Source organism: Perissodus microlepis, chromosome 6 (genome assembly GCF_051167445.1).
Source record: "Perissodus microlepis isolate ML-2025 ecotype Zambia chromosome 6, ASM5116744v1, whole genome shotgun sequence".
NCBI classification, from domain to species: Eukaryota; Metazoa; Chordata; class Actinopteri; order Cichliformes; family Cichlidae; genus Perissodus; species Perissodus microlepis.
Genome location: NC_140466.1, coordinates 18,945,210 through 18,966,212, shown reverse-complemented (window position 1 = coordinate 18,966,212; position 21,003 = coordinate 18,945,210). Strand labels below are relative to the sequence as shown.

Genomic DNA, 21,003 nt, shown 5'->3' with positions numbered 1-21,003 from the left:
ACTGCTGACTTCCTCATGTAGTACTACAATTCCTCTCTCAGTACTACTATCATATGCTTTCTCTAGATCGACAAACACACAGTCCAGCTCCTTCTGACCTTTCTGTGCTTCTCTATCATCACTCTCAAAGCAAAGCTAACATCCCTTGTGCTCTTTCGCACTATTAAGCTGCACTGCTGCTCACTGATCATCACCCCAGATCATACCTGTCTTTACTACACCACCTTATTCTTCAAAAATCAGTTCACTTCTCCATTCCCCAGGCATCCTCTCATACTCCAAGAATGTTTTAAACAATCTAGTTGAAGTCCCTCTCTCCTAGACATCTGCACCATTTATTCCTGCCTGTGGCTATCTCACTGTACAATCCCTCCGTGTAAAACAAATGTACACACTGGGCAACAGCACCTTAATATCAACCATATTTATATATTTATGTAATTTGTGTTATATGGTGGAATTTTTATAATTAGAGTCATTTGTAGCTATTAGTTATATTTTATAACTTTGTAATATACTGTATAATTTTTAAGATTAAATATTTAGTTATTGTTCTTACTGTCTTGGAGAAACTGTGACTGATTCCCTGAGGAAATTATGTAAAGTTTTCCGACTGATACCGCCACAGGTATGTCTTCTGGACCTCCTGCCTTTCCACTCTTCATCGCTGCCCACACTTCCTGATTTGTTATAATTTCTCCATTTATTCTCCTCCCTCAGATGTTCTTCATTCAGCAGCTCCTCAAAGTACTGGTTTCCCAGCACACTCTTCACTTACCCTTAATCAGTCTACATCCTTTCCAGCTCAAAATCTCTGCCTAGCCAATTAATAAAAGTCCTTTTCTCCTTCTGTAGTATCCACAGACATGCACACACACTTTTCTCTTCTAAAATAAGCTAATTCACTAGCAAACAGGTGAACAAAAAACAGAATCACAAACAAACAACAATACATGCTTCAAATATTGCAATAACTTTATTAAGTGGTATGAATATTTTGTTTAAAAATGCTAAATTGCAGAAAGACCATACGTTCACAGTTTAATGAGTTCCCTTTGAATTGCCAACGGTAAGATTTAATTAGAAAAAAAAGACAGGGTTTATCATAAACACTAGAAATATGTAATAGTATCAAAATCATGCTTAATAAAAACCATTAATTGCCCGTTCAGTCTAACAATGAATTATAAAATATAGATATTAATATTACAATTGTATTTGCAAAGATACAAAAAGGAAAAAAAAACAAAAAAAAACAAACAAACAAAAAACACCAAACAGAAACAAAACAAAACCAAAAAACCAAAAAAAACAAACAAAAGCACAAACTGCAAAAGGCATCAAGGAGCAAATGCAGATCAGTTGAGCTGCTACATTCGGGGTGTGTGAACGTGTACATGCGAATAAATGGCGGGGTTACACCTTCTTGTATACATGACTAGAAAATGACAAAAAAAACCAAGACAACTGCTGAACTGGACACCTTCCAATTAAACCCAAAAGCAAATGTGTGATAGAAAAAAAAAAAAAAAAAAAAAAAAAACCTGATGTGATTTAAAATGTCTGGCTTTGGGAATGTTAAATAATGTACTCATACATACTATTTATACATATATATATATTTATAAAATATATATAAAGTGCACATTGGAGATGTACAAAGGCGCCATTTAAAAAAGATAAAGAGAGAAAGTGTATTGCTCTCCAGCTGTGGAAAATTGTGCTCCAAAAACCTTTATGGCACTTTTAAAAAGAAAAAAAAAGAAAAAAGAAAAAAAAAGGTTTGGCAGCAGAATATCTGCTACAACAATAATCCCTGATTTGACTTTTAGGGGAATGATAAAGTATTAATTGTGTACAAGTTAATTTTCTTTTAAAACAAATGCATGTGTAGAGTGGGTTGGAATATAACTCAACTGCTCCTGAATATAAAAATTACAAAATTAAATTTTTTTTTTTTTTTTTTAAATTTCCCTGCCTTGCATTTTGCATTTTCTCCCCACCCCGTATCAAAGTGTGACACAATAATAAAAGCTACCTCGGTGTCACGTCACAAACCGAAACAGTTCATATCTACACAAACTCAACATAAGAAATCGGTAAAGACACAATTTCATTGCTTCTACCCTTAAACTGACCGAGTGGTGTCTTTTTCCTCACCGACACATTAATGCCCCTGTGCAGCAACTTTCACATTTCTGAATGAAAACATAAAAACACTTCACTGACTGAAACTGCCCACTAGACTGTTAAAACCCACGAGTACACGAAACCAAGGCTGAGTTGCTTTTAATAAGAGAGTGTATGTACAAGAGAAAGCGAGCGTTAGCAACCTGTCATCACTTCATGATCTGAGCTTGCAGAGGCAGATGAGGTGTGTGGTGTGTTTGTTTTTTTAATTATAGCAGATCCCAAAGGAGGAAGTTGGCACGAGTGTTTTAAAAAGAAAAAGCTGAAGTATCTATGACACAATGCACAGTAGGCGTGATAGGATACATTCTGGAACATTTCACATTGTATTGGCGTAGCGAGCAAAAAAAATATGTATTTGTAAGTGTGTGTCCAAGTCCCAAACGTTTACTTGAATGCATGTGAAACAAAAAGCTTTAAAGCTGGAGAATGTTGCGCTGAGAAGCTTGTGAGCATGCCATGTGGCTTGCACAGACTGAACTGCTGTTTTGGTTGTGTAGCCACAAGAGGCCGCTGCTCTCAGGCCAGCTGAGGAGCTGCAAGCAAAAAGAAAAAAAAAAAAAAGAAAAAAGTGTCTGGCCCTTCCACAGCTGATCAGAAGTTTGGTTCAGCTACCATATTTCTATAAAAATGAGCTGGTCTTAAATGTGTGAGCTGGCAACCAGCTTTTTTTTCCTCTCTTTGGCTTAATGAGGTGAAAGGGTTTAAAAATTAACCCTGGGGAAACATTTCCTCACTCCCTGTCGCAGTCCAGGTAAGGCCAGCCATTTCATTTTAAAGTCAAAGTGGTGTAGTCCAACACTGAACCCAGCACAGAGTTGCATTCAAGTTGCACGGCAGAGGGTTTCACACTAGGAGGTGTCGTTTCTTGTGTAAAGCCAGGTGGTCAGAGCGGGAGAAGCTGCGGTCGCAGTCGGGACAGTGGAACGGTTTGACTCCCGTGTGCTTGCGGTAGTGTCTCGTCAGCTCGTCTGAACGGGCGAACTTCCACGTGCAGCCTTCCCAGCTGCACCTGTAGGGTTTCTCCCCTGCAAAGAGAGGAAATTACACGAGGTTTGTTAGAAGATGTCAAAAAGTTTAAGGCTTCTGGTATATGAATGAAGGCTCACCTGTGTGTGTCCTGCGGTGTGCTTTGAGGTGGGAGCTCTTGGTGTACACTTTGTCGCAGCCGCTGAAGTCACAGCGGTGAATCCTCCGTTTTTTCAGTGTGTCCGGTGAATCAGCAGGGAAAGGGTGCCTTGTGCCCGAGTGGACTATTACTGATGGGTTGTTACCCCTAAAAGAAACACACAAAGGGTAGAAAAAGATTTTAAACGCTGGTGCTCTGTCCATCTTTGTCTAATGTTGCCAGCAGAGGGAGCAAAAGTCCTCTCTTATGACACTGAAACCCACAGTTTAACTTGGCTTCAATGCAATAACAACTTCTGCCAGGCAGGAAGCTGAAAAACCCGCCTTTTCCAGTCAGCCACACCTTTGCCTTGCCCTGTCAACCTCTGTCAATCAATGTTTATAAATTTATCCTTGACCAACTCCAGGAGACTGAAAACTGTCAAACAGCAGGTGAATCTGCTACAGTGTTTCCAGTCAGAGCACATTAAGTCCTGTTTCTTTGTGTGTGCAAACAAACGCACAAAATGTACAAGTTTTACAGTTACAAGAGAGAAGGAGTTGTCTTTCATCACTGTGTGTGTGTGTGTGTGTGTGTGTGTGTGTGTGTGTGTGTGTGTGTGTGTGTGTGTGTGTGTGTGTCAGTTGAGAGCAGGTGTTGAGTGCTGAAACATGATTCCACACAGATCAATTCTGCATAAAGGAATGTGCAGAAAATCCCCTAAAACACACACACACACACACACACGCAGCGTATAGCAACTGTACGTACATATTGTTTATGAGGGTGTGTGTGTGCTTTGTTGACAAGATGTGATGACACACAAAGACGCACCCTCTTTTTTCCCTTTAGGGTCCAATTATTTCATGTTTGGCACGATGACAAGAGCAGCCTGTAAAGGGAACCGCCCTAACAGCCAAAGTAAAAAAAAACAAAAAAAAAAAAAAACGAGGTCTACTTCACAGCACACACACAAACACGGACATACACTAGCTGCCAGCAAGGGCTGACTATTACATGTGCATCCAACTTGCAATTATTTCTTCTGAGGAAAAACTTATTTTGCAGAGGGGAAGGGACCGGAAGAGGAAGGTAAGAAAGTGCAGGGGAGATGTTGGACAATGAACACAAAGCTTAATAAATAAATAAATCATAATAACAGTAATAATAATAATAATAATAATAATAATAATAATAATAATAATAATTAGGGAGAATGAGGGAAGGAGGAAGCAGAAGAGGAAGAAATAACCCAAACAAAAACAGTAGGAAGAGGAATGAAGGTGGTAACAGGACCCAGATGGCTGGCATGAACTTGTGACATCTTAGATAAGGAAAGAAAGAAAAGTGAGGCGTGGCTATTGGGCCTGATGGAAAATAAAAGGATAAATATTTTTCTGTACTTCCCCAGTGGCCGAAACTCTATTAGTGGGACAAAAGAATAAAACAGACAATAACAAATAGCCAGTGCTCTTCACAGAAGCAAGAATCTAAATAAATAAATTAAATTATGGCTCCACAAACATGAAGGAAACAGAACTGTGTCCAGACTCAGGCTGGAGACAGATCATTTTCTAGTGTTATCAAGCTGATGATAAAATACATTTGGAAACAAAAAGTTTGTTTTATGACTTGGAAATGGAGCCAAATTTTAACAATTATGTTCCATCAGAATGAGATAAGCTCTAAAATTTCGGATATAACCAGTAAGTTCACGCAGTTCGGTCAGTGTTTTTCTTTTTTTCCCCTAATCACACAAGGCTCTTACTGGCTGCCCGCTAATAAGAACCGCGCCGCCCTGATCCCGGGACTGCCCCAGAAACTGACATGGCTCAAACTACAGTGACATGCAAAGAACAGTCATATCTTATGACAGGACTCTCTAATAACAAGACTGTAGGTTGTATTCCGTTGCATATGTAATGATCTCGACAACATGCTTTTGTTTTAAACACGCAGAACAAAAGTTCAGATTAGGGAGCAGAGAATAAGAGCTTCGGCAGCAGGGAGTGAGTCAAAAACGCTAGTGAAACAGGAGTGTGGAGTCGGGGGACGTGAGGTGTGTGGCCACCACCACCAGCGTGTGGGTTTTTACATGGAAAACAGAAGGAGCTGTGACAACTCGCTGACCACTGAGTCCACACAAAACTCGCTATAGTTCAGAGTGTCGTCGTGTTACTTACTCGTACTCGTGTGGCATCGCTCTGACTGATGACTTCTCGTGACTGCTGGGGTCATGAGCGGGTTCAGTCTCGATTTTGATTGGCTTGTGCAGGTCGTGGGTATCACTTCGTGGCTCCAGAGGCTTCGTTGGGTGAACTGGGTAGGGATGAAACAATGTGTGAGCTGACAGTATGATCAGGTCTAAATCACATTCATAATTAATATTTTAAAATAAATAAATAAATAAATAAATAAATAAATCAGGCATCTAAGGTCCCCAGAGGATAAATCCTATCAGTGTGGCTTTTTCCTTAAAGTTTCTATTAGCACCATCATGAGGTCAAGTTTAGACTGAAACCTCTCTTCTCAGCCTTTTGGACCAGTCAGGTTTAAACACTTCCACTATATTTTTAGTGTTTTTGCTACTTTAGAAGTCCTTCTAGGAAAGGCCACGGCAAACAAACTGGTAGCCGTATGCTGTGTGTCTGTCTCTGTGACAGATCAAAGACTTCTGCGGATCACAGTGGCAAACAGCTGATTACCCCCCCCCCCCCCACCCTCCAAAAAACGAAAAGAAAAAAAAAAAAGAAAAAAAAAAAAAGGTACTATTCTAAGAACAGCGGGAATGAAAAACATTTCCTCATTATCACTGATGATTTTTCATTCTTTCTGCAAAAATCGTTTACTGATAATTTATCAGTAAACGATTTTTGCAAATTTAACAAGAAAATGCCACAAAAGTGATGTGATTTAAATGCAGTAACAACATGAAATGGATACATTTCACGATGACTCCTGCACTGATGTGTTTTTAATGTGATTCTCTAATGACTTCTTGTTTTGTTTTTAGCTTCATGTACAGTTGCAACACAAACACTGAACTGCTCTCACCTATCTTGGGCTCCCAGCTCCTGAAACGGTCATCGTCGCTGCTGGCAGGTGAGTTCATCATTATTGGCTGGTTCAGCAAATGTGGCGGGTAATAGGGGAGAATGGGCAGAGGCAGTACGATCTGAGAAACCATGATCTGTGACTTTGGGATGACCCCGGGGCCCCCCGGAGACACAATGGTGGGGCATGGGAGGGAGGAAGTGGGCGGCGGGAGAGCGTGGGAGGGCGAGGAGCGCAACTGAGTGTGTGGGGGCGAGTTGCGGGAAGAGGTGCGGCTCGCCGAGCTGTAAGGCGAGGCAGGGGAGCTGCGAGGGGACGCCGGGGTCGACGCAGAGGAGCAGGGAGGGGACTTGGAAGATGAGTGCTTGTTGACAGACAGGTCCACGGGCTCCATCTGGGTGTGTGTCAGCCCGGTCGGGGTGTGAGAGTGGGACAGGGGGTGCATTCTGTAGAAGTGCGGCGGATGGGGGAAGATCACTCCAGGATAGAACGACTGTGAAAGAGAGGATGTAGAGAGAAGAGGAAGCAGTAAAAGGGGGACAAAAGAGCAGAGGGTTAAAAATTTCCATTCTGCTTTGAATGGCAGGGAAAACATGTTTTTGCCACACAAACAATTACAGCCAGCCAAAAAATTTAAACACCGCTCTGTTTGGGAGCAGATAACTGTTTTGTCTCAGAATACAGTGTGTGTTCATTAGCCCACTGCCTGGCAGTGTGCGTAGCTATTGTTTGCAAATGTCCACTGTACATTAGCCTGTTTGTCCAGGAAGAGCTGGAATGTGGGAACCAGTCTGTCTAGACACGTATAGGTGCGTGTGTAGTGTGTGTAGGGGTTGCTGTTTGGTATCAAAAACATGTCCAGGCATGATAATGCGAGTACACGTACACGCGCGCACACGCACGCACACACGCACGCACGCACACGCGCATGCACACACCTTACCGGCTGAATGTCTGTCTTCGGAGGGTAATCATACATCAGCATGGCTGCACACGCCAGACTCCTGCAGAATACACACAGCACCAAAAATCAATATACAGGGAAGACATTTACACACTAAGCTCACACTCTTGATAATAATTTACTTTATGCACCAATGCAACATTGTAGAAACACTTAAAACTTATTCAAACATTTGTCACCTCTCTACTTAAAGTACTGAAAGCAAAAGGACACATCCTTCAGATAATGCACCTCTATCACACTCCCCTGTGTGAGTATAAGTGACCCCCCAAAAAAAGAAAAACACAAAAACAAAACAAAAATGGTAGAGAACCTAAATCTGAGGTCATAATTAATGGTCAGAATAAAGTAGAAGAATAATTCTGTCAAATTTTTTCTTTTAGTTTAAAATATAGCCATGTGCAAACAGTCTCAACATGAATGCTAACGAGCAACTACAGCTGCAGACTTTGCATTGTCTGCTGCCTGACTGACAAAACTCCAACCACTGCAGCTTGTCCTCCTCCACAGGAGGGTGGACCATGCTGCACAACGGGCTTAAAGTCCATCTGCCAGGCACTTGGCCAGCAAGCCCAAGTCTGGCACCAAGGTGGAGTGTTTTCTGACTTTCGCACTTTGTCATGCCCCTCACCCAGGACCAATTTGCCTTGGGAGACCCTACCAGGGGCACGCTGCTCAGGGCAGAGTGGCTCTGACCACAAGACGGATCTTGTGGTCAGAGCGCCTGAAAACGGATAAGCAGATACCCTTAGTTACATATAGCCCCAACGTCCACCTTGTTCATGTATCTTCTTCTTATGGCAAGACACTGCCACACCAAAACACACATTTTGTGACGTAGTGAAAAATAAATCACATTAAGTAGAGGGAATGATGTGACAGGGTCTGTATTTAAGTAAAGGAGACAGCGAGGGCACGATCAACGTTGGTTCAGCCCCAGACATATTTTTTTCTGTCAAACTTGACACATCATCTCCTCTTTTTTTCACCGCTCAGTCATGTTTTCAAACAGGTACTCTCCGTTTGACAGATAGCGCTGCCGATGTCAATCAAAAACACTCGACATTCAGACTTGTGAATTAAAGGGACTGTTTTTTTTTTTTTTTAACGAGAATGCAACCGGTTGCAGGTGTGATGCAGCTAGAAACTGCCCCGTATCTGAGAAATGGGACACACACACACACACACACACACACCTAAAAGCTTGTCGAGTATTTTGGATCAAAAGCGTGTGAGGTTTCAAAGGTGTTTCCAGTTACCTTGGCTTTGAATGGCCAGGTGCAGCTGGGATGACTCTGCTTGTGCTACATGAGGGTGTTTATTAGCTTCTTTGTGTGCTTGTGTGTGTGTGCGCGCGTGCGCATCTGCTGGTGCATTAAGGCAACATGAACTGTCAAAGAATGTACCCTGAGGGAGTCTGTGTGTGTGACCTGATTAAAGTCCACAGTCTGAAGACAAGTTAGCCTTTAATTATTAACAAATGGGCAAGAACAAGTCATTACACCCTAGCGCACACATATAGGAATGTACGCGCACACCCACACACACAGTCCAGATGGGGAGCAGACCAATGGTGAAGCAGGATGCTCACTAGCTGGCTCAGGAAGGGTGTGAACATGACGACTTAAGCCTCACCCTTTGCCCGGCTCCAAAGAAACAAAGAGCCTACCGTCAGGTGGGAACTGTGTGTGTTTTGAGGGCGTGTTTTCTAATCCGGGTTTGTACTGTACTGTAGTTCAACTTGAGGTCAAGCAGTTGTTCTATTGTCATTGTAAATCACACATTAAGGTGACAATGAGACCAAGTATGAAACACAAACAGATTCTGAATTTGGAAAAAAGGAAGAAAAACAAAATCACTGACAAACCCCCCCAAAAGAAGAACAGATTAAGGAAAAGAAAGCAGCAAATACCTGCTGTGTATAAAAGAAGCAGAAGGTCTGCCAGAAACAAACACACACAATAAACAAAATCCCATCTTCGAACAAGGTGTCACTGATGAAAAACATTAGAAACCGCGACCAGAAAATGTTCTGGTCCCAAACGTCACAAACATGCACGACAATGTCCCAAAGTCCAAGATGACATTTTAAAATAGTTATTGTCTCATGCCACGTCCACATCACCACAATATTAAGCAAACCTTATTTTCCTTGTTTTTATTTTTCCTTTATACTTACTGTAGATTTGTAATTCTATACCAGTTAAGTTGTCAGTTATATCCTGTTATATACAAACTACATAGATGTACTTAATAGAGGAAGAAGCTCCTTTCAGCTGCTTGTTAAGCAGTTGCCACAGCAGATGGATCTGCATGTTTGATTTGGCACAGATTTTACACCGGATGCCGTTCCTGACGTAACCCTCCTATTTATCCGAGCTCTGGACTGACACTCGCGTGCGTGAGGCTGAGTTCGTGTCTCCTCCGGATCTTGAGCAGACGATCACAGAGCCAGGTTTCAGTGATTAGCGTCACTATCAGTACCTCACCAAATGTGTAAGGTCACCAAAGTCTAATCAGTTCATCCCCGAGTACAAGTCTATGTTTGTGCCAAATGTGACAAAATCTCCTTCAGGTGTTCTTCGGATATCGTCGGGGGCCACGGTACCCTCAATCTTTGCCAATTCTAATCAGTAAATCCTTGAATCCAAGTGAACATTTGAGCCAAATTTGGAAAAATTCCCTCAAGGCGCTCAAGAGATATTTAATTTATGAGAATGGATCGGAAAACTGGAAAATGTTATGCTGTCACTAGTGCAAGGCAGGCACGAGTAACTCAGAGACTCCTTTAGGCTTTGTCATACAGGAAGTGTTAATTATCTTTTGACTTCAGGGCTGGGCAGGTGTGGGCTGTGTACGCCTGTAAGTGAGAACATGTATATTCACAAGCAAAGTGTTCAGAGCCTCACTTATCTGGCTTCATCTCTCACTGAACAACATATGCATCGCTCAGTGCATGTTAAATTCTTTGAAAGAATGCGTGCAGTGACAGGAACATGTTGCTCTCAGAGTTCACCTGTCGTACATAGTCTTGCATTTCCCCTTTCATTAACACTTTTGCATGACAGACGCGAAAACGAGTTCTTGGCAGCTGGTTAGTTGGCCACAGGTACGAGTAAACGCAGGGGAGAATTTGGCCGATGGTGTCAGAGCCCGGTGTCGTGCAGCAGGGACGGCAAATAATTCACGTTATTTGCTTTAATCCAAAGACAGGCGTGTGCCTAGTGGTTGGGTTTTACCACACAGGAAAATGAACAGAAAGGAGTCATCAGATAACAGCAGGATGGCAAGCAAAGGAGGGAGAAACTTTCCCTCTGGGTGTCTCATGAAAGAATAAGCACAATGAGTCGCACAAACGTAACAATCACAGGAAAGAAATTTCACTCAGCCGTGCAGCATCTTCCTCAGTGGCCACAAGGCCTCAGCAGATTAGAGATAAACTGCAGCTGGAGCAGCATTTCTGATAACTGAATTAACCGTTTAAGAAGTTCCCACAAGAACCCCCCCCCCAAAAAAAACCCCCCAAAAACAAAACAAAACAAAAACATATTCCATGAAAATGTGAAGAGTTCTTTCTTATAAGACATTAACCTGAATATCTTTGGTTTAATTAATTTGGATATTTTCCTATTATTTGTTTCTACGCAGCAGCAGGCTGATTGCATTTGTCATAGCTCTCACTAGAATGTGCTCTTATTTTCTACGAAATTGAACTGACATGCTCGAGGACAGGAATTAGTCAGCACTCTTTTCCTTTATTGCCTTTCCAGGTAAAAACAAACAAACCAAACTCCTGCATCATCACGATAAATAAGTCGCCCTACTTGGGCTAGGTTTTTTTTCTGCTACTGGGTTTGAGTTTGTGCATGTCCGCAAATATTGTCCTTCTAGGTCAGTGGAGCTACGGTGTATTCAACCCCAACCCACTCTGCAAACACCTTCTACACCCCTCTATTGTGTCTCCACCCCTGGACTCTTCTCCACTCGCTCCCCAGCAATCGCTCATGTCTTTACTACTGTATTTATCTGAACCGCACACCACCCCACACTCTTATTCTCTCCCCCTCTGTGAATGTTATAAAACAACATGACTGAAGGGGAAAATATTGTGGCTTGGACTCCCCCCCCCCCACCCCCACCCCCACCACACACACACACACACGTTTCTGCTAGCTCAACAGAATACACACACTAAATCACTAAAAGGACTAAATTATTACAGACACGCACACATACTGGAACACACGCAGACAAAAGCTGGCCGGCACACACAAAGTCTCTCTCTAATGGCAACAGGCTGGAGATGATGAGATCACCAGAGAGACCAAAAACCTCCAGACAACATCTTTGTCCAAGAACATGCCACAATACACTCACACACATTTTCAGCCTAGCGTCTTCTAGCCTCTTCCAAATCTTTACCCCCTCTTCACCTAAGTCATTCTCACCTTGTGACAGTCCTGTAATGCTTCATGTCGTGATATCAGTCGACTCAAGGAGAACCTCACATACAAACTCACTACCTATTCACACTCTTCAGGGAAGGCGCCCATTAGTCTTAATTTAACATCCTAATTGCATGACTCATCCAGGTACTCATCCAATATTATTCCAACATTTAACTTTTCCCTTTCCTGACCTCTCCCTAAAGTACTCTCACTTCTTCTGTTGCCCCTCACTCATTCCAATTTATTCCCTCTTTCAAGCTCTCACTCCCAAGTGTAGCCCCTTGCTCCCTGCTTTCAACCCTTACCTCACTTCCTGCTCATGACTCCCCTAATAACCCAGCACATGCTCCAATTTTGACTCCTCTCGCTTCAAGGCCCTTGCTTACCCCCAACCTCCCCCCCATTCCTCTTATTTTGGCTTCCCATTCCCTCATCTGAGCCACGCAGCCCACTTCTCGTATTTTTACGCCCCCAAAGACACATGCACACACACACGGGCATGTAGTCCCCCTGAGCTCCTCTCAACTAGACTATGAGGCTGCAGGCCTGCAGACCTCGGGGATGGGGGGGTGGGAGCCAGAGGGGGGCCATCAGCAGGGGAGAGGAAACAGGATCCATCATCTCAGAAACACACATTTAAAGACACACCAGACTCATCTGGTCGCGAGGCTCAAACACTGACAGAGACACACACGCGCACCTCAAGTCGAACTTGACGGGGTGCGCGAGAGAGTGCGCAGCGTTTTGAGGCTTTCCAGACAACTGAGGACAGAGGGAAGGAGAGAACAAGAGGAGAGGGAGAGAAGCGGAAGCCCTTAGAGTTTAGTCTGACTGTTATTATTTCCACACTGCGTGATGGGTCGGGGGGTGTACAGAGGAGAAGGAGGTGGAGGAGGAGGAAGAGGAGAGCGAAGCCAAAAGGGGGGTGCTGCTGCAGGGGGCCTGCGGTTTCCTGTTTGACTCCACACACACATATTACACCTCCCTAGTCTGAGAGAAGAGAGGTGGGGTGGGGGGCTGGAAGGAGAGAAAGGGCAAAGAAAACAGCCGCTCTGACCAAACTATGTCAAAATGGAAGTGGAAAGAACAGGGCAGAGAGAGAAATGGGGAAGAAAATGAAGTGGGTTTCAACCAAAATATGACAAAACTTCAATGAACCTCAAACATGGGGGGGTGGGGGGCAGTAAAGAAGGAGCTACACAGTCACAGTGGCTCAATCCAGTGGTTTGAACACACAAGTGTTCGGTGTGTGTTTGTGCTCTAACGTGGCTGTGTTTAAGCATCCTTGTCCTGTCACTCTGCAAACTTGTGCAACTAGTCACAGCTTTTCACGTTTATGGCCGCCTGTGGAGCAGCGTGTCCTTATTTCCTCAACTTCTCATGGAGAATCACCAACTACTCAACATCCACCCGTTTAATGTTTAGCCCTAATGTTCCCTAGCACATGCCCTTTGAGCAGAGTGTGCGCGCGTGCATATGCGTGTGTACACACAGTCTTGCGCATTTTGTTCCACCAGATAACATCAGCATGTTGATTCAGGAAAAAAGGCGTAGGGATGGGTGGAGTATTTGGGGCGTGTGTGCGTGTTTGTGCTGCCCTAACTGCACTAATGCCAGACAAATAAACAGGTAATACACAAACGGAACAGCGACTCATCCGTTTTTTTCTGCTCTACAGTGAAACAAAAGTACAAACTTCAGGCAACAGGGAGGGGAGAGATGTCGCCCTCATTCCACCCATCCACCCCCCACATCTCTCTCCCTCTCTCCTCCCGTCTTTCTCTCTCTCTCCAGGCTCTAAACAGGATAAGGGCTTCATATGCCAAGTGGAATGTGTGACGCAAGCCTCAGCCTTGAAACAAAGCACAGGAAACGGGGAGAGACAGAGAAACACAGAGGGAGAGTACAAGGAGAGATGTGTATTGTAAAGAATGCAGTGACACAACAGGACTGAAACAACATCTCAGGTGTGACAGTTTGGGAAAAAACAAACAATCAGATGCCCTCTCCTTCACCCTCACCCACACACACACCTGTCACATATTTTCCCATCTGTAACTGAACTCAGCACAGACACACAGCAAAATCTGAGGCTCATCTTTCAAATCACTGCTCTATTCTGCATCAATGTCAGCCTCTACAGTTTCACAATCTGACCTATGAATAAATGAGTCATGTGCGCAATAATCAGCAATAAATATGATAGTTCTTATGATTCATTTCACTTGATGAGCCCAGCAAACACCCATTTCTCAAAATGTTGCCGTTTTCCTTATATGGAAATATTTCTTCCCCCAACTCAAAAAAAAAAAAAAAAAAAAAAAGTGAATCCATTTTTAAATAATCTAAAATGTACTTCTCAAAACTTACTAAAATGTAACAGAATAAAAAAGGTAGTAATTAGTAGATAAAAAGGATCCCCAAGTAATAACTTTACTATAATCTACATCTATACAACAAAGAAATAACATATCGTGTTATTTGATGATGGGGGGGAAAAGACACATACACAAATAAATCCACATTTATGTTAATTAACAACAGCCTTAGTTTTTAAAAGGCTCTGAAAGCCCAAAATAGCATCGTCTCCCCGTGACTTGTAACAGCCTAAAGTCGGGTTACATAAGTTACAGCCAGTGTTGAGCTCATTAATCATTAATCAATAAATTAAGAAGAACAACGTTCACCACTGTCAGTGTTATAGGAAGATAAATTAAGCAAACATGCTGAATTGAAGGCACGGAACAGAAAACAGCTGTGAGTAATTAACTAATTAATTAATCAAACCTCAAATTACGCACGAGCCGTCTGTTCTCATTAAAACCCCGACCCGCAAATTTAATTTATGGACTACTTCTCCCTGCTGTAATCTATTAGGAATAATAGTCTACATCAATCCCACTACCACATCCAGCTTTTATTAAAAGACCACGTTGCAATTACTGACTTTACCGCACATCCGATAGGAAATTTAGACCGTGCCGGGGTCAGCCTGTGAGGCAGCCCGGCGGACACAATGCTGTCAAGAAGTCACCGAGTCAGACTTACCTCTCAGATGGGGTATACGGTGTGTTCCTGCAAGGAGAGACGGTGGTTTCGCGGCTGCCTTGCTGAAAGGCACAGGTTCCCTTCCCAGAGAGAAACTCAATTAGACTCTCCGCTGAAAAGGTGACGCAGGCGACGCTCGGTCCTCCGCTGTGTCACTGACAGCAAGGAAAAAACAACAACAAGACGCTTCTGTGATCGATAGCTCCGTAAAACTTCCCCAAGTTACGAAACTCCTCTGTGTGTGTGTGTGTGTGTGTCTCACTGTGGCAGAGCATTTGTGAGAGTCCGCTTTTGTCGTTCACAAACCGCTGCTGTCACATGACCCGCCGTCTGTTGTCCGTGGGGTCGGGCCGCTGGGCGGGACCGGGGCGGAGTGGTCCAGATTATGTATCTATGTGTGTTTCTCTCTCTGTGTGTGTAATGCTAATTTCAAGTTTTAAACGCAAACAAACAACAATGTGATATGATTATGACGCTCCTACTACAACTTGAATGTATCTGGATAATTTTGTATAAGACTGAATAGCGTATTTTTCAGAAATGGACAGAATAGAAACAAGTGAAAGAAACAGCCTATTAAGATCTTAATAGGCAAAACTGTACTTTGAAAGAACACATTTTTATTCATAATTAAAAGTACAAAAATATCAAAATCCTTAAAGTATGAAACTTAATTGTAAACTGAAAGAATTTTTCCAGCTATCAGTTAAATATTATTTTCTTAATATATAAAGCTTTTCCACTATTACAATTTTCATTTCATTATATTTTCATAATCTAATTTTATTTTATTTTATTACTACTTTAGGTTCTTACAAACCATCTCTGAGCATGTCCTGTATTAGCTTTGTGCTTTTATTTTGTAGGGGATGCGAAAAGTAGAAGACCTGAGACTGTATGCACCCTAAACTAACCCCACAAACAAAAACTGCAAAGCCCAATTTGATGTTGTCACAACTTTGCTCTGTTGTTGCAAAACACCCCATCACACTAGAGTTTCCTCAGTGTTGCAGCATGTTGTATTTAACTAATTCATGTAGGGATGCATGATGTGATATCGATTCCCGTTGAGTTATTGGTTTTTTTAAGGTCACTACCATTGCTAGGTAGCAATAAAGAAATTACATTCATGTGAATTAATTTTAAGCTGTGGGTCAAATGTTTGTGCATGTTTGTTGTGATCAGTGTTGGAGTCTTACTCAAAAATAATTATTACGCATATTACACAGAACACTCTTCTTAAAAAATAATGCAGTAGCTGCAGTAATAATGCAGTAGCTTAATTACTTAATTTCAAAGATGAAAACCAGCACAAAAAAGCGATTGTCACAGTGATTCTGCTTTAGAAACGTGAACAGGTAAGAAGTGAGACTGCAGCCTGACTGCTTATCTGCTTGTTACCCGTTGAAGTTCAGGGTCTGGCTGCTGGGGTCAGCATTCACTCAGCTTTCCCTCTGGGTTCTTGGCTAGCTTAGCGTTAGCATGCTATCTGTACAAAGTTGTATTAGCAGCATAATGCGGTTGTTTCTGTCCCGGATGCAGTTTTCCACTTTACCATTTATCTCGTCCTTTTGTGCAATAATAATAAAATAAATGTCCATATCCATGCTCTAGACTGTGTTGCTATTTTCCTCCTCTCACAGTTAAGCTGAAATCAGATGACTAGCACAAGCGCAAAAACTCCTAAGCGGAATCAATAGGCAGGTAGACTAACTCCAAGGAATTGGACTACTGGTTCTCGATTCCCATCCCTAAATGCATGTTTATCTTACCAAAGATGAGTCATTATTATTATTATTATTATTATTATTATTATCATCATCATTATTATTATTATATAAATTGTAACGTGTTTAGACTGTATTACAACATATTTAAAGGTTGTTGCTGCCGCAGAGCCTGGTATTACATTACTTCTGTAACTTGCCTTTAATTTGATCATAAGAAACTGCTAATATTTCACTTCCACAAGCTATAGTTGTGCTTGTTGTGAAAGCCTATCTCAACTTTTTGTTTTTCTGAAAACATACTCTATAAAAGTCCTAAAATGTAAATGCGTCTTCTTTTTGCACATGCTTCACAGTTACAAGAGTATAAAACATAATGCGCAGTTTAAAAATATGATCTAAGGTGTAGTTAGTAATAAAGGTTTTTTCAATATTCCACTTAATTGTGACTTACATGGAAACAGCTGTCCTGATAATAATAATGATAATAAAAATAATAAGTATAAACTAGTAGGAAAGTCGAAGGGTATGACACTATTCTAAGGCAAAACCTTTAGAGATGCTGGAAAAGTTCTACAATTCCTTCTTTGTCTCCACTCCTCTTCACCAAGGTTCATGAAAATCAGCATGGCCAATCAACAAACAGCAACAAAAACATAAAAATACAACCTCCTTGGTGATGTTAATAAAGATTTACTGACTCCCCTATATTTTGTTTCCAAGACTTTCTTGTATTTTTTAAAGTGAGCTTGTTTTCCAGGTTTTCTGAAGGCCTTTCAAAGTTTTTCCTTGGACACTGGCTTCTTTTTCACTTGATTTTAGTTCAGTCCTTGTACCTGACCATTTTCAGGGAACTTTTGTTTAAGCCACTTGACACAACACTGACCTATGAATCATTCCAGGCACATATGCTGTAAAACAAAAGATGAACCACATAACAAACAATTTAGCAAGAAACCAAGTTTAAATGATATCTTTAGAAACTCTGTTACTAGCCCGTCACAAAAACACATGGTTTGTTCCTGTTTCTTTGGTTGAATCTATGAAAAAAAAACCCAACAGGGTGATTTCTAAGGAGCTGTTTACAGAAAAGTTGACATGTCCCAGCAGGTTGCATAGTGCGTCCTTAAAAAATCTGAAGAAACTGAACAAGTGTACGCCTAAAAACTATCTACAGCAGATGAACAGTAAGGGAGTCATTATCCTTAAAAAAATCCAGCAAAGACCTGACGCGGGACATGAGAGATGCGTCTGGCCCTTCTGTCGATCGATTTACCGTTCAGTGAAATGGTCTCAATAGAAGGGTGGCTGTCAAGAATCCATTGTAATGAAGGGAAACATGGCAAAAATGCTGAGGTATACTAGATTACAAAAGAACTTGACTGAAAATTAAGTTCTTGTGGTTCAAAACATCAATATCAATGGGGTAAGTCAGGAGAGAGTTACAGTTAGTGCACACAAAACACGGTGGAAGCTCTGTCATGGTTTTGGGCTGCATTTCAGCCAGTGGTGTTGGAGAGCTTGTCAAAATTGATGGAATTATGAGCACTGTAGTGCCATCAGATCCAACATGGAACAGCACCTGGAAAGCATCTGACAGTGACTTTAGTTTTTAGTGTGACAATAATTCACAGTAAGTGGTGTGTGCATTTTAAGAATGAATCCAATGCTGATTTAAAATTAGACATTATCATTAACATAAAGACCTTCCAGCAAAATTTGTGTTTGTTAATTTCTTTGCTTTTGCATCACTTTTTTTGGCATACTGGCATCTTAAGTGGAAGGGTTTAAATTGGATTTAGATAACATGAGCATTTTGTGTGTAAGCTAAACACTGGGCCAGATATTTTGTGATGCTTCAAAACATTAAAATGGAGCATAAAAAAAAAAAAAAAAAAAAAATATATATATATATATATATGTATGTGTGTGTGTGTGTGTGTGTGTGTGTGTGTGTGTGTGTGTGTAATATATATGTAATTCATATATTACACAATATATATTTATGTATAAGCACTAAAAATTAGATTAAAGATTAGAAATGGAAATAATCCAATTGACTCCGGTCTTGTGTGTGCGCACACATGCATATAGGAGGAAGACAATAGCCTGGGTTTGGCAAGGAACAAGCTCTTCCCAAAAGGAAGAAGAAAAATGTTTACTTAAGATGACAGGGGTGGAGCTGCAGAGCAGAGCGTAAGACTGAAATTAATTGGTTTCAACTGGAAAATTCTTCTGTCACTGACAGAAAATGCAAATCTTTGATTGCTACCAAGTGCACATAAATTTAAGCCACAGTCGATGTCAATAGATTAGCTGTTTGTGTTAAACTGCAATGTGCCAACAACACCTACACTTGACACTTTCATTTCCAAATAAAGACCTTTACACTATATTTGAGGTATTTAAGATAACGCTAAATAAATCTTGCGGAACCCACTGAGTATCGGCACGAACAGAAACTCAAAGATCTAAACAATGAGCCCTGATTTGTTTTACTACCTGAACAGTATAGTGACCCTGGAAGTTTTCAATAATATTTAAATGTTATTTAAATAGAATATTATTAATTTCCTATGGTTATTCACCAGATGCACATATATACATATATATTTTTTTTTAAAACTAGTTTTTCAGTAAGCGCACTGCCCTCTGTTTCACATTCTGAGCTCATTTATCAAAGCCCAATTGTGGATAAATGAAATGTAGCGTAGTGCATTCTTTCCATTCATCCAAGCAATGGTGGTAATTTGACAATCCTCGATCTAGATTTATCTTCCAGGTCAGACACATTTCAGATATCTTCCCAGGAATTCAGAGGTAAAGCTGATTGTGTAACCAGCTTGCTTTCATCAAGCCAAGAGAAATACTCGGTGTGCAACCTACTGTACATCACAGATGTATCAAAAGAAATATCCTTCAAAGTGCAAAATGTATTTCACTACTACAAACTATCCATGTAACGTGACCTCTTCTCCACTAACTACCAAACACTGCTAGCACAAACGTAACTGTTTCCCCTATGAAAACGAAATTCAACAACCTCCCCTGTTCCCTTAATGAACAAGTATATATGTCAATAAAGATGTGGTTCAACCAGCATTAGAATAGGGTCCGGGTACTCTTTTTCAAGAGTAGCCTTGGTAAGCTGTGCAGGCAGAGATCACACCCATTAACCTCTGATGCACACCCAGTCTTGTTGTTTGGAAGCAGACCTGAAATATGACCAAAAACTGCTCAGTTCAGAAATGAGAAACAAACGTTGCTCCTGGTAGGCATCCAAGGAGGAAAGAGTTAAAACAAATAGAAAGATGAATCATCCTGAGAGTGAAACTTTATCAGCATCTATGTGTTTTTTTCTTTAGAAATCTTTGATTCTCCATTTCATTTGCATCTACAGTGTACACTTTGAATAAGGTAAAACAGTTCAACACCACAACCGGAATGAGTGTTACGCGGATGATCAGGTGGCAGGTGTCTTTCATTAGGTTTTTCTCAGTCCTAATCTCAGTAATCCTCAGTGTCACTGTAATATGCACTTGTAACAAAGCACTCCTACTGTTGTAGAGCCAAGCCAATAACACAGTGCAGCCAGTTGTTCATTAGAGTGTGTTTTTAAAATTTTAATAGGCTCTTTCATTATCAGAAATGCGATACTTTATATTTTGGCCTCACGCCTCATATTTCTTTTGATTGATCAGTTTTCTAAGACAGCTCTTAGTGTGGTTTACAAAATCACACTTTTTTCCCCCACTTTTTCCATCACATCTCTATTTTTTTATGCTTTGCTCTCATAAATGCGTTTGCCTGTACTCATTTTTAAAGAGTTCAGCAGAATTAGCGACACACAGCAAAGGATTATAAAGTTTGTCTTGTAAACAAAGAAGTTGTAATGCGCACACACTGTGACATCTGTCATCACTTCTGTCATCCATGATCTATGCCCTATGCATTGAGGCAAGGCATAGCTGATATGACAATTTATGTTTTATGGATGGTTTCTGTATTTGTTATAGTACAAGGCTTTCAAGTCTGAACACACATCCGCATACGCTCACCTAGCTCTCTCAGCATGATGACAAGTGGCGCATCAGACATGATGGTGGCTTACAGTGCAGGTCAGGCAGGATGAGCTGTTGTAAGTGTGTTCCTGAATCAAAAGTGACTCAGGGAAAAGTAGACCGAGACTGTTTGACTCCACAACCCACTCTAAAACGGAAACTGTGGAATTTGTTTACAACACATTCATGTGGCATTCATAAGACATCTTCTTCCAAATAACACTAGACCAGATCTTCTGATTTGTAATCTTTATAATTTTCTATATTTGAAAATTTACACACCTTTAGACCGCTGTGTCACAAAGGCACTGCGCATGGCGAGTTCCGCACATAACGGGATCTTCTGTGCAAACTGCCAATGCAAATACTGCTTGGAACAAGTTTCCATTAATCTACAGTCACA

The 21,003-nt window shown here is 41.3% G+C and overlaps 1 protein-coding gene across 1 annotated transcript; it reads right to left on the bottom strand.

The window, feature by feature from the left end:
- Window positions 1-957: 957 nt before the first annotated feature.
- klf3 (Kruppel like factor 3 (basic)) lies at window positions 958-15,123 on the bottom strand. The gene is made up of 6 exons (XM_084931293.1): window positions 14,813-15,123; window positions 7,296-7,356; window positions 6,353-6,845; window positions 5,482-5,617; window positions 3,300-3,466; window positions 958-3,218 (listed from the first exon to the last, which is right to left on the bottom strand). The coding sequence occupies exons 2-6, from the start codon at window positions 7,335-7,337 to the stop codon at window positions 3,037-3,039; spliced, it is 1,020 nt and encodes a 339-aa protein (XP_084787419.1). The 5' UTR covers window positions 7,338-7,356; window positions 14,813-15,123; the 3' UTR covers window positions 958-3,036.
- Between the last annotated feature and the right edge of the window lie 5,880 nt (window positions 15,124-21,003).